The sequence below is a fragment of the Paramormyrops kingsleyae genome, chromosome 7 (genome assembly GCF_048594095.1).
Source record: "Paramormyrops kingsleyae isolate MSU_618 chromosome 7, PKINGS_0.4, whole genome shotgun sequence".
NCBI lineage: Eukaryota > Metazoa > Chordata > Actinopteri > Osteoglossiformes > Mormyridae > Paramormyrops > Paramormyrops kingsleyae.
In genome coordinates this window covers 28,800,903-28,813,409 of record NC_132803.1, presented here as the reverse complement: position 1 = coordinate 28,813,409, position 12,507 = coordinate 28,800,903, and the positions used below count along the sequence as shown (strand labels likewise).

The following is a 12,507-nucleotide window of genomic DNA, read 5'->3' as shown; positions in this document are numbered from 1 at the left end:
GAAAGATCACCCCACTCCTGTGTTCTTGGTTTCTCATATCAGCATTTCTCAGCCTGAACCCCGAGGACCCCCCCGACGGTCCACGTTTTTGCTCCCCGCTTTCTGTTAGACAGTTCACATTTTTGCTACCAGCAGCTGGTCCCCGAGTAACAGGTTCAGAAACACTAGCTTATGATGCATTAGTGTTTAGGAGATACTATTTCTCATCTATTATCATTTTGGGGTCCCTGGTTTGCCATTGGCAACCTGAGGATGAACCTATTCTGGGGGTGTTAACACCAAAGTTCTACATCTGATTCAAGGCTCATCTAAGGATGGAACACCAATGTCTTGGGTCTGCTGAGAAAGGCTGCGCATTCTTTGGTTGAGTTTTCATTTTTACGACCGTGACATGTCCGACACGGATCGCGTGTTTCTGCGGTCCAGCTCAACCGGATCGCTCTGCATTCCTACCTGGACCAGAGTGACGAGGCTCTTCCCTGACATAAATGAGGCCTGACTGTGAAAAAGACGTGAGGGAATATCCTCGGTGACTCATAAAGGATTAACATCTTCACTTGGAAGGAAAAACATGTGACGCAGAAGATGAGACAAGGATAAGAAGGCCTAGCGTGTGACAGCAGCACAGAGGAGGGCTAGACACATTACAAAGGGAAACGCGAAAATAAAGCCGTTTCAGCAGTTGAGAAAACAGAAAGCAAAAAAGGCGTTAAAAGAAGCCAAAGACAGACAGAAGCGATAAACAGAAAAAGCACAGATACCAGAGTGACAGTCTCTGCGTCGCGCTGAGATTCCTCAGCCCACCCTGACAAAAAGTGCCATGATTGTTTTGCATTGTCTTTTTTTAAAGCAGACCATCTGACCTCATGGGTCTGATCTTCTTGGCTTACCACCATCTAAGTACAGTAGCAGGGATGACAGCTCAGCTCATACCACGGCTCACCGGGCAAAGAAACCACCGAACATGCAGCCTCACCAGAAACCACTGAAACGCTTTTGGTTCGAGCACTACCTGTCGAGCGATTCACACTGTGCTCAGGGAGTAGGAGATACCTTATTGGTGTAAGGTATACCTGGACCCCACACACACACACACACACACACACACACACACACACACACACACACACACACACACACACGCAATAAAACTGTGGGAATTTTAGTGTTAACATTTCATATTTTTAGACCTTGGGAGGACGCGGGAGCGCACCCACACACAGATAGGGAGAACGTAAAAACGCCACGCACAGAGCCCATTGTCAAATCACATTTATTTAAAAACTGTACAAAATCTAAATTTAAACAGTATCTGTGAACCTCAGTGACTAGTTGACATCATTTAGGAGAATAAAACAGCTTGGTAACTTTTCCTCACACAAAGACATTGAACATGTCCACGTTCCTAAAAACCTATCAGTGAAATGACAGAAATAAAAATAAATCAGCAATTGCTCTCACGCCCTCCTTTTTAAACAATTTACTGTAGCCAATCTCAGACACGGCGCTTAAAGTGGGTAAAATGAAATTTTAAAAACCATGTAGATTAATCTTTCAGGTGAAAGTTGCTCTCTCTCAAAAGACTGGGTGCAGCAGAAGGCAGATCATTAACTTTCAGTTATTTACTAGCATAATATTTCACTGACCAATCTGCTAACTTGATTCTGAACCCTCATCCATGCTGGGTGTAGGGGGACAAATTGGGTGCCTCTCCCTGACGACGAAACCCGTTTGACACATTTAAAGTCACTCTTGATGACTTGCCAGAAGGAAGACGCTTGGGTTCCATGGCGCCACCCAGTGGCCATCAGAGGATATCATCGGTGGTCTTTTTCTCACAGAAAGCCTGTGCCAGCAGGTATCCCAGAGAGACGACAAGGAGGGCAATCATGAGGAAGAGCAGGCAGCCCCAGGCTACAGGGACGATGGCCTTCACCAGGTTCATGCTCTCAGCTGGTACCATATTGCTGAGGATGAGCATGTAGCCCAGTGCCCAGCCCACAGCGGCTCCCCTGGCCTGCAGCGGACGACAGAGGGCCACACGCGAATCAGCATCATCATCAGCTCAGCCAACATGTGCCACACGGATATCTACCCATGCTGAGGCACCGTAAGGTCATCGTTGCCATGCTTTCAGTAATTGTCACAAGTGTAAGAATTCATGCTAAGCATGGACTGGGTTATATATGGTTTTCTCCCTCAGCGATTCCCCCTTAATGCTCACCGTGCTCTCGAACGACACTTGTGAGAAGGAGGTGTTATCAAAGCTGTAACCACGCAGCAGAAGGATCTGGACAACGGCGGAGGATGGGCAGTACTCATGCAGGCGTTTAATCTCATCTGGGGCCTTGCTCTTCAACTGTGCCAGTGGGACATTCAGACAGACAGGAAGAGCAGTCAACAATAATCAATTACCTATACAATCAATTATAATCAATTACCTACATGATTATTTCCATGTCACTATAGTTTCCCTTTGCTTAACATATATAGAATGGATTAGTAGACCATTTGTAGTATCCCTACTGCATATTTAACACCAAAAAGCATTTTGAATTCCTAGAGACACCATCAACTACCACGACTTCCGAAACGATATTGAGAACAGCAGCTCTGGGAGGGGCTCGACATAGTCCGCCCCGTCGATCATCTCAGAACGCACTGAGGGAGACCAGGCAGCGTTACCTCGCTGAGACTCATGGCGCAGAGGGTGCGGACTGCCGTGTCCATCTGACTCGGGGTCGTGACCTTGATGCCGGTGGCGCGCTGCAGGAATCTGTGGGCGTGGTAGAAGGCAGAGAAGGCCTGGGGAAGAGTGGAGGGGGGGCATTGTAAACATTGCCTGTTATGAGGTATTACAAGCTATTATCAGAAGATAAATAATGGTAACAGTGACAATACCACTGCAAATGGCAGTGAAGTCATTTGCACCATTACTGCCACTGTTACCAAGTCTGTATTAAAACAATGGATGAAGTTTTATGATCAAGCCCCATGAACAATTACAAATAGAGCGACTATTTCCACATCCGACATGCATTTCCACATCCGACATGCATTTCCACATCCGACATGCAAAAACATGCATCTCAATAAATAAATAAATAAATAAATAAATAAATAAATAAATAAAAAGGCCAAGATTTCTATCGTGGTTTTCATGGGACATTCATGGGTCTTCACTGTGCCCCCTGCTGTGAGCCTATCAGGTACCGGTGCTGGGATTCAGGGACTTGAGGGTCTCGCCTACCACAAACTCTCCCTTGACTTTGGGTTGGAAGGTGCCGTCAAACGAGCAGCGGGAGAAAGGACACTTGTCAAAGGTGAAGAGCTGGGTCACGTTCCTCAGGCAGAGCTCGTACTGGCCTGTCCCCACCACCGTCACAGCGACGTCCAGATTGGGCTGACTGGGCCGGAAGGCTGACGTGCACGGAGAATCAAACACGTCTGACAGCTTCATGGTCACACTGTAGCCCACGGGGTAGCAGGGGTGGACGATGGTGCCATTATAACCCTGAAACTGAAGTGGGGGGTGAGAGAAGAGGGGGAAATCCAGCATGACACAGGAAGTTGTTCAGATGGGGGGGGCATTCAAGCGAGCTGTGATTGGTTGATGCTGATCACATGAACCAAGGCTTACATGAGCCACAGACATCGGCATGTATTTGTATTCCGTTTGTGCCATTAAGTAGGTTTTCAGTAGGTTTTTTTTTTATGAAACCCTCTTGTATGAGAGAATCTGATTGGTGTAGGTCAACAGGAAGCATGTAACCATTCGCTGCCTGCCTTTCAGTGCATGCTAAACCTCAGTTATATGGCTCCCTCGCTTTGAAAGGTTACTAAGCAACACTACCAACCATAACCTAGTTGGCAGCACCACCTACGCTATCAACGGGGGCCATTTCAGCCTTGCCCTTATATGGCGTGTCAGTCTGGCGCTAATATGGCACTCAGCTTGGTTTTGACCCAGAACGTTTGAGAGTGTCAGGGTAGTGGTTCGATGTCATACGATGCCCCCCCCCCCGGCGGGTGACCTACCTGCGTCAGGCTGGCCGTCAGTCGGATCAGCATCTGACCCTGACCATAGCACAGGAAGCTGTGGGTATACAGCTTGTAGTCCTGGCCGTAGAGACGCAGCGTCATGTGATTTCTCGGGTCCTCCGCCGCCTCTCGTGTGACGAAAGTGATCTGGGTGGAGGCCCCACCTAAGTCCAGTGCCCCGATCGTCTCAGTGTTGGCGCTCTGCCATCGGCCTATAAACCCATACTGGGGGGGGGGGGGGGGGGGGAGGATACTCTGTAAGGCCTGTATGCATTGATTTGAATTTGGGCAGCATGTAATTAATTATAAGTCTAAATATGCCTGTGAAGAGCATCTGAGGAACATCAGAGCAGCCAGCACTCTCTGCACATCAGGCTACGTTCACCATAGTTCAGCCCTTATTCATTATTCATTCAGAGATTCCCTGGAGTAGCTGCTACTTGGACCAAAAAATAGTTCAGAAACAGCCGATCCAGCTTGACCGTTTCTCGGCGGGATTGAGAGGCACCTTGATAAACTTCTCCATCAGGTAGTTGACCGTCACCCAGCCGTACGCGCCCTCCTGCTGGCCACTCAGGATCACCGCCTCCTGGAAATCGAAGGGGTAGGAGCGGATTTTTTCGGCCACTTCCCCCAGGATCCTGTCCGAGCCGCTGGGGTTCGAAATACTGTGGGACACAAAGATTCGTGTTGTTTGTTTCGGTTTGTTTGAGACACGGCACCCACCTTAAACATGTAACGACACGATAGGCAGACCTCGAGTTTCATAGCACAGAGAGACACAAAAGCAGAGAGATTCTTTTAAGTTGGAGCACAGGAGGCGAGATGAAACATCTGCAGAGAAGTCAAACTTCTACATCAGACACCAAGAAAAGAAGAAGAAACAGGAAGTTACCACAGATCTGTTTACACCGGCACTGGAAGCAGCCAGGAAACCCCAATTCAACTGTCCTTCAGTGTTTCCCCAACTCAGTCCTCAAGATCCCCAGACAGTCCACGTTTTTGCTCCCTCCAAGCTCCCAACACACCTGTCCCAGCTATTCAGTCTCCTTTTTTGTTTGGTTAGTTTGTGATTGTTCAGTTCAGGTGAGCTGGGAGGGAACAAAAATGTCTGGGGGTCCCAGAGGACTGGGTTGACAAACACTGGTTTAGAACAGGTATCAGAGACACTGTAGGGAACACTGAGCGGATAAAAGACAGCACTGGGTAAAATTTCCCACGTTTTTATACTGTAATATATATTTTTCCAGTCGGAGCCAAATTCCCTACATGACAATTGGTGCGTTTCTTGGACTGCTTGAGCGGAACCAGGTGTCCAGCCTGAAGCTAAACTGCATGCAAACTATGAAAGTGAAACAGGAACTGGATTAGCTTTATTCAGCACTGAACACACAGCAAATACTCCATGCAAATAAAAAGTGGCGTTGAATGAGGAGCTGGGGAGGGCTTACACCCCCCCCCCCCCCAGTTGCACAGAGTAGGCTCACAGATGTTCATTCTGGCTTCAAGCTGGGACACAAAGGGATGGGGCGGACACCTGCAAGCTCTCCTGTTACTGTCTCTGCGATGAAAAATTACAGAGGAGTGGTCGACATTCTCCCGCTATGCAGCCTGACTGCTGCGATGTTGGGGCACGCAACACAAATGGCTACCAGCTCTAACCCACATGAAAAGGACTGGCTGTTGTGCCTTTGAACAACCTGAACTGGCCCAGTTATATATAAAACAAAACAAATCAGGGCAGCTAAGCAAGTTCAAACGTCAGAAAACGGCATTACTGAACGGAACTAGTGAAACATAGACCTGCAAGCAGTGAGCTGCAGGTCAGGAGCTGCAGGTTCTATGAGCAGGTTCTATGAGCAGGTTCATAAGTGCTACATGAGTGAGTACAGTGCTGTACACAGCAGAGGTCTCTGGAAAAAAAGGTTTTCTATAAGGAGGCAGAGAAATAGGTAAAAACATTTTTATTTTGACTCTATAATGTGGTTGGTACCATTACCACACTCACTTTGGTATACCTAGAACCCTGTTGAAAATAGTCTAAATATTACTGCAATAAATATTAAATAAAAGTATGCAGAATTCTAATGTTGGGGATCTTGGTATCATGTATTATAAGTTCCGTATGCCAGTGGGGTGTGTTATTGTATGTACTACTTCATCATTATTTTCCTTTTTGTATCTGCAGAACAACACCCACATGTAATTTTGCCCTAAACATAGGCACTTACTCAGTGCCTACAGGACAAATTCATTTAGGGATTGGCAGTCAGAATATTTTTCATTCTAGTCACATGTGCTACATTGTTTATCACTAAATCCTCATTGACAGAAATCACAATGCAAAAAGGAAGTACGGTGGCCCAGTTGGGTCAGTCCTCATTGCACTTTGTGCGTGATCACTCACTTGAGAAGCCTCATGCCAGCGGTGGCCCCCAGATACACGGGAGTGAGGTGGTGCCGGGCCCTGGGAATGTCCTTCATGGCCATGTCCAGACACTCCTCCAAACTGCGCGCTGCCTCTCCTGGCTGCCAGGCATAGCTGGAGATACCGCCCCCTGCAGGCACAGAATAGCGCAGCGGTCAACAAAAAGTACTGTGGGAAAGCTGTGCTAGATGTCTGTGGAGGTGCAGCAGGCTAGTATATAAACTGGAATCACAAAGGACGTGCTGACAAGGAGGTAGTTAAAAACCTGATAGGGCTGGAGAAAAGCCCTAAACGCAAGGGGGGAACCTAGGAATTATTGATCCCCTGAGAAGAGTAAAAGAGAGAGAGAGAACCCAGAGCGGTAAGCAGCTGCGAGGAGTCATGCATCATCCGCGTGTTGGATTCATACCTGAGCCCGTTTCTCTGAGCAGAAACCCTCAGGGGGGCCTGAGTCATGCTGACTTTGGGCAATCTGGGTGTCTGAGCATAACTCCGCTCCACCCACACACACAAACACCGGTGTTTCTCACCCTTGGGGCTGCACTCGCTATGCTGGGTGACGACACCAGTGCCGTTCTGCTTGTCCACGGTCCACTTGTAGACGTACATGGTCGTGTGGGAAGAGCCAGCGTCCAGCACGATCCCGTACTGAGGGAGACAGTCGTCCACACACAGAGGAAACATACAGTTACTATGTTCTACAATGAGCTACACTCCTCACAAAGGGGCAATTAGTGCACACTACAGCTGTACACAGAGCAAACGCACGGTACCTGCAAACCACAGAGGCTCCATGCTAAATTTAATCTGCAAATATTTAGAAAAAGAACCAGACTCGTGCTATGGAACAGAACAAACAAATGAGTGTTAGTTATTTATGTAGCCCAACCTTTTGTCCAAAGGGACGTACACGTGAGGATCAGGGGGCAGTCACTCAGTGTCCCTGGAGCAATTCGGGTTAAGAGCCTCGCTCAAGGGCCTAACGGTGACATCACTCCGCCAGCCGTGGGATTGAAACCAGTGACCTTCCATTCACAGGCACAGAGTCCTAACCCACTTAGTCATACACCCCCAGATGAGAACTTTATATGCCTGATTCCCGCTGGAGGAAAACATCTGGCAGACGCGAGTGTAAAGTCCTGCAGCAATCTTGAGTTCGGTGCATGAAAACCAGTTAGCCAGCTTGTATAAACTATGGCAGAACATGTTTCAACAGCCAAAGCAGAAATGAGTTCCCAGACATTCTCAACCTCTAGTAACGGTAAAAATGGGAAACACACTTTTACCTGCAAGTTCAATGGCCTGAGGCACAAGGAAGAGACAGAGAACACCAAAGCAGATTTCATTACTTGGTCATACATTACTTTTTTTATACTTTTTTTATAATATGTCCTTTCTGCTAGAGCCTTCTTAGGGACTGATTTAAGCCACTTTTGATTAATCGCAAGCATATGTTGTGTTAAAACAGTAAAGTGAATGAGCCTTTTCAGTAATGTTACTGATTTCATGGGAGGAAGATAGAAAACTACGGATAAAGTCCAGAGCCTCCAGGCTGGCTTACTCTCATATCCCCCTCCCACCAGAAAGTGATCCTCCAGACAGAGCCCCCCCCCCCCCCCCCCAAAAAAAACAAAAAAAAAACAACTTTCATCTCCATCCAGTAATGACTCATTCTGACCCCTCACACCCCAACCTGTTGTGACCACAGAGGTGAGAATGACAAACAGGACACTTAAAAAAAAAATACAGACAATAAAAATTGATAAAATTGGAGGGACTTAGTTTATGCAAAGCTAAATATTACAGAAATATCTTGTGTTTGCAATGTCTATGTGAAGCTTGTCTGGTTCAATGGTAATGTGGATCGCTGGATCTGAACATGCTCTGGTTTGGAGAGAGCACAAGTAACCTTTTGTTAGTTTACAATAGTTATAGAAACAAAATTTTACTGCTTATAAAGTGGGATATGCAATCCGTCCAGTTGAAGAGTGCAGGTCCTCTCCTGGGATTTAAAACCATCTGTGGGTCACAACTCCAGATCTGTAACTACCTCGTTAAAAACTGCTGTAACTCATATGTGTGAGTTAATCCAGTGACACTTTTTAAACTTTATGACCACACAGGGAAACAGGCAAGGAAAAAGATAAAACCTGACAGAATTCAAGTTCAGACTAAGAACCAGCATGTGCTAAAGCCATACAGTATACCATAGTGATATTTATGTGTGTGAGTTGACCTGTTCAAATTTCTAAGATCAAAACCAATATAGTTCTGATAATAAAAACCAAAAAGCCAGCCTTGTATGTTGGCATGACAAACATAGCAGTGAAGTTTAATGGTTACAGAATTATGAAACAGCACAGCACTGCAAAATGCAATCCTGATTCAGCGTCTTGGTTTACACTCGGCAGTCTGGGTCAGTGGCTCACTGGACAGTATCGAGGCTTTTGTCACCCAAGGACGCTTCCCTGTACCCCACAGACTCGCACGCGGTGTGTCGGGACTCATAACGCTGAGTTAAAACTGGAATAGTGTAGTAGTCAGGTGTGGTAACCTACAATGGGATTTGTGAGAGCCCTTACACAAAAAGGTGATTGTGGAAACACCATTAACTACAAAACACAGCACAACACGAGTGTCACAATCCTCTGCCACACTGCAGGTTTTAGTACTCGAGGGATTAGTCACTGCAAACACAGTACAGGTACCAAACAATAGTCATCAGTAAGTTTTCTACCAAAAACAAGCCTAGACTCACATGGACATCGGTGTGTAAGCATCACAGTGTGGGTTGCTAGTTCTCTATTCCACAATTACTCAAGAGCAAGGGATTTATAAATAAAATGCCTCTAATTTGCCAATTAAATGTGTTAAGAGCCATAACCCCATCCATAGACATCCGGGTGGAATATCACAAAAATAATAAAATAAAATAAATCACAAAATAGGCCAATGAGAGATTAAATCAAAAGGCAGAGCTGGTGAAGGTCCACCAGCATCAGTGAGCTATAGAATAATAATGACACCAAATAATAAAACTAGCGCACAAAGATATTTTGGTCTCTTTATGCGGACTCTCCATTCATTTCTATGGGAAGGCAAGGCTTGTTACAATTCAGACGCATGGCAATTCACGTGCTTTATGATAAAGCTGTGACATCCTTAACCCCTGCCCAGCCCTAACCTTAACTAAAGGTAACCAAACAATAAAAAATACTATTTTTAGTTTTTTGATTGTATTCACGGATTTTTAGAATATTGAGTTGCCCCTTGCGGAGACAAAAAAAAAATCCCCACAATGTAACACAAATATGTCTACCCCCACCTTACATAAGTTTTTATCCACTAATTTGTGCTGCAGAACTGGTTGGGAGATGGATGGGTGATCAGGTAGTTTTTAAACCGAAAAGAGTGGCACGGGAGCAGAGTTAAATTTAGCCCAGCCCTTCATCATTTCCCCTCCAGAAGACTAAACATGCGCACCTGTTCAAGGAACTAGACCAAAATCGTTACAGAAGAATTACTTAACTACAGTAACTTCCTTAAATCTATACGGTATAATCACTTCACTCTTTATTTTACGGTTCCTGGTCGCATTAACTGTCTAATAAACCTCAAGTGAAGAGAAAGTGAACAAATTACAGACTTGTCACAACAATTTACAGACTTTAATTCGCAAACCGACATGATTAGTGATGCACGTTATAATTGTGCATATGTATTTGCATTTAATGCAGTAATTATGTAATTTCTATCTGCGATATTTAATCATCCGAAAGAACAGAAATAGCCTGACAAGAAAAACAAACTCATCGTACGCACGTTTCACATTACAATCACGAAATAAATCAATAAATCGTCGCGGCCTCACCGTATAACCCGGAGGCTCGTTCACATCTTTGCTTGGGACGGTGAGGAGAAATAGGGCCAAAACGGCAATTAGTGCAAAAGTGAGCGGGATGACGACGTGCCTTTTGCGCGATCCCATGTCTGCGAATGACGCTCGGATGAGGCGCGCACAGTGTGTGCAAATGAACTAAGCGCACCCGAGGGAGGCAGCGGAAAGAATAGGGGAGGCAGAGACAGCGCATTATTGTGGGTTTGGCTTCGCTGCAGCTGAGGCTGATTTAAAAGACGATCGGCCAAGGCAGCAGACACTATCGACAGGGAGCCCTTGAGACTAGTATGGAAATCTTTAAGCCCCTGTTACGGATGTTATTGCACTGGGAAATAATGGCAGGTCTGACACTGAGATCGGCGTGCTTACACGGGCGGAGAAAGGTTTTTCCCTGAATTACAATTAATTCGAATTAATTACTAACTTTATCAGTTTGTTCCTGCTACGCACATGACGAAATTACCACAGAATTCCATTCAGAAACGATTCGTCCTTTTAAGTTTACGCTTAATTTCCTTCTTGTTCAATGGGTGTCATCGTTCATTACGTTCACGAATGAGATTAGTGAACCAGAATCCCTTTAAATATGAGTTGCCCAAACACATTTCAAACCAGAAGTCTGCGATGCTTATATATTACGCATTACATATAATCAAAATGCGAAGATTATTCTGCATTGTCTGTCACATCAGTGTTTGTGGTTATGGTTTTGTAACCTGTTTGCTTGATCTTTGTCTTGTCAAATTGTGTTCTGATTTCCCTCTGGCTCCACCAGCTTTCTCCAGCACACCTTGTTCTAGAACCTCCCATCCAGTCAATAGCCCCAAGTGCTGGCATTTTACCTCTTCATAGTATTGTCCTGTCCAGTAGACTCAGGGAACATCAAGCAGAAAATCTGTGTGGTCCGGATTGAAGTGCTTTGCCTTTGTGTCTTGTTCCAAACGTACAATATTAAGACCAGTTTCAGCAAGTTCAAAGTTTGCCTTTAGACACAATTAATATACCCATCTCATACAACCTGCTACGCACAAACAGACTGCTGCATTATTGGCTGTTAGGCTGTCATCTGTAAGAAAATAGCTTTAGTATGGTGGTGATGAAGGTATTGTATTTCCCTTATTATGCTGATTTTATGAAGTGAAATTCATCTCCATCTTTAACAACTTATAAGTAAAGGAAAATGGATGGATGGATCTTACAGAATGTAGCAGGGTCAACATATCACGCATACCTACCATAATACGCTACCTGTAGGCTTCTAAAACTCTTTAGACTATGTGCTCAGTTACGAGATGCCTTATCTCATTTATTATGCATGAATGACCTGTTCGAATAGCAGCGTGAGCACGTTGTCTCATAAGGCTTTCAAAGTCAGTGGTAAGTTACCAGCACTACGCGTGGGTTTAGCACGAGCAACACAATGGCGGATATCCTCTGCCTGCAGTGTGCGCACAGGCGCGAGGAGAGACAAGTAGGCCTACACTTTACCGAAGTTCTTTCATATCACTGGTAACTACCAACAGCTAACAATGGTAGCCTTTTTGCAGAAATAATCATAAAGTCGCCTCTGAGCCATTGCGAGATAATTAATATAACGTTGTTTTTCTTTAATGAAAACGACAGGCACGGGCGCGCAGCCTTACAGTATTCTGACACCGCATTACCACCAATAACCAGAGGGGGTGCTGAAGCACTCTCAGCGCCACCGCTTCCAGTACTATGAGAGGAACAGCCGCGTTCGACAGGATGTAGGGACTCTGCTCTGGCCCGGTCCAGATGCGGTTTATCCACCACTGGAAGAGCAGAGGTGGACTTTCAGCATTAGCTTCAGATTAGCCCTCTGCACAGCTGATCACACAGAATGAAGGTCTGGGAATTCACTGGCTTAAGAGCATGCTTCTCAATCATAAATGCTGCGGTCGCCTCTGCCAATTGTGCATTTCCAAATGGTGGCACAATAACTATCCAGATGTCCCATTCAATCAAGTGATCATTGATGCTGCCCTAAGAAATAAATAAGGGTTGGAGATGTGGTTGGGGTTGGGGGGGGTGGGACGGGAAGATGGGGGCAAAACAACAAAGCCTCATTTATTTGACACTAATCTTTATTTTGTCTGTAAACTACCATTTCAATTAAAAG

At 45.5% G+C, this 12,507-nt stretch overlaps 1 protein-coding gene across 1 annotated transcript; it reads right to left on the bottom strand.

Annotated features, from left to right (window-relative positions):
- Positions 1–1,255: 1,255 nt before the first annotated feature.
- On the bottom strand, positions 1,256–10,548 carry LOC111854002 (ectonucleoside triphosphate diphosphohydrolase 2-like). Its single transcript, XM_023831536.2, has 9 exons — positions 10,341–10,548; positions 7,000–7,117; positions 6,449–6,599; positions 4,550–4,709; positions 4,039–4,266; positions 3,251–3,520; positions 2,686–2,805; positions 2,225–2,359; positions 1,256–2,017 (listed from the first exon to the last, which is right to left on the bottom strand). Exons 1-9 carry the CDS (start codon positions 10,455–10,457, stop codon positions 1,808–1,810), a joined length of 1,509 nt encoding a protein of 502 aa, XP_023687304.1. The 5' UTR covers positions 10,458–10,548; the 3' UTR covers positions 1,256–1,807.
- Between the last annotated feature and the right edge of the window lie 1,959 nt (positions 10,549–12,507).

What these genes read in the sequence shown, in the direction of transcription:
- LOC111854002 (XM_023831536.2), bottom strand. Translation starts at nt 10,457, where the DNA reads ATGGGATCGCGCAAAAGGCACGTCGTCATCCCGCTCACTTTTGCACTA. An exon ending in ACGAGCCTCCGGGTTATACG is followed by an intron (nt 7,118 to 10,340) that starts GTGAGGCCGCGA and finishes TGTCTCCCTCAG; the next exon opens with TACGGGATCGTGCTGGACGC. An exon ending in TGACGGCCAGCCTGACGCAG is followed by an intron (nt 3,521 to 4,038) that starts GTAGGTCACCCG and finishes CCCCCACTTCAG; the next exon opens with TTTCAGGGTTATAATGGCAC.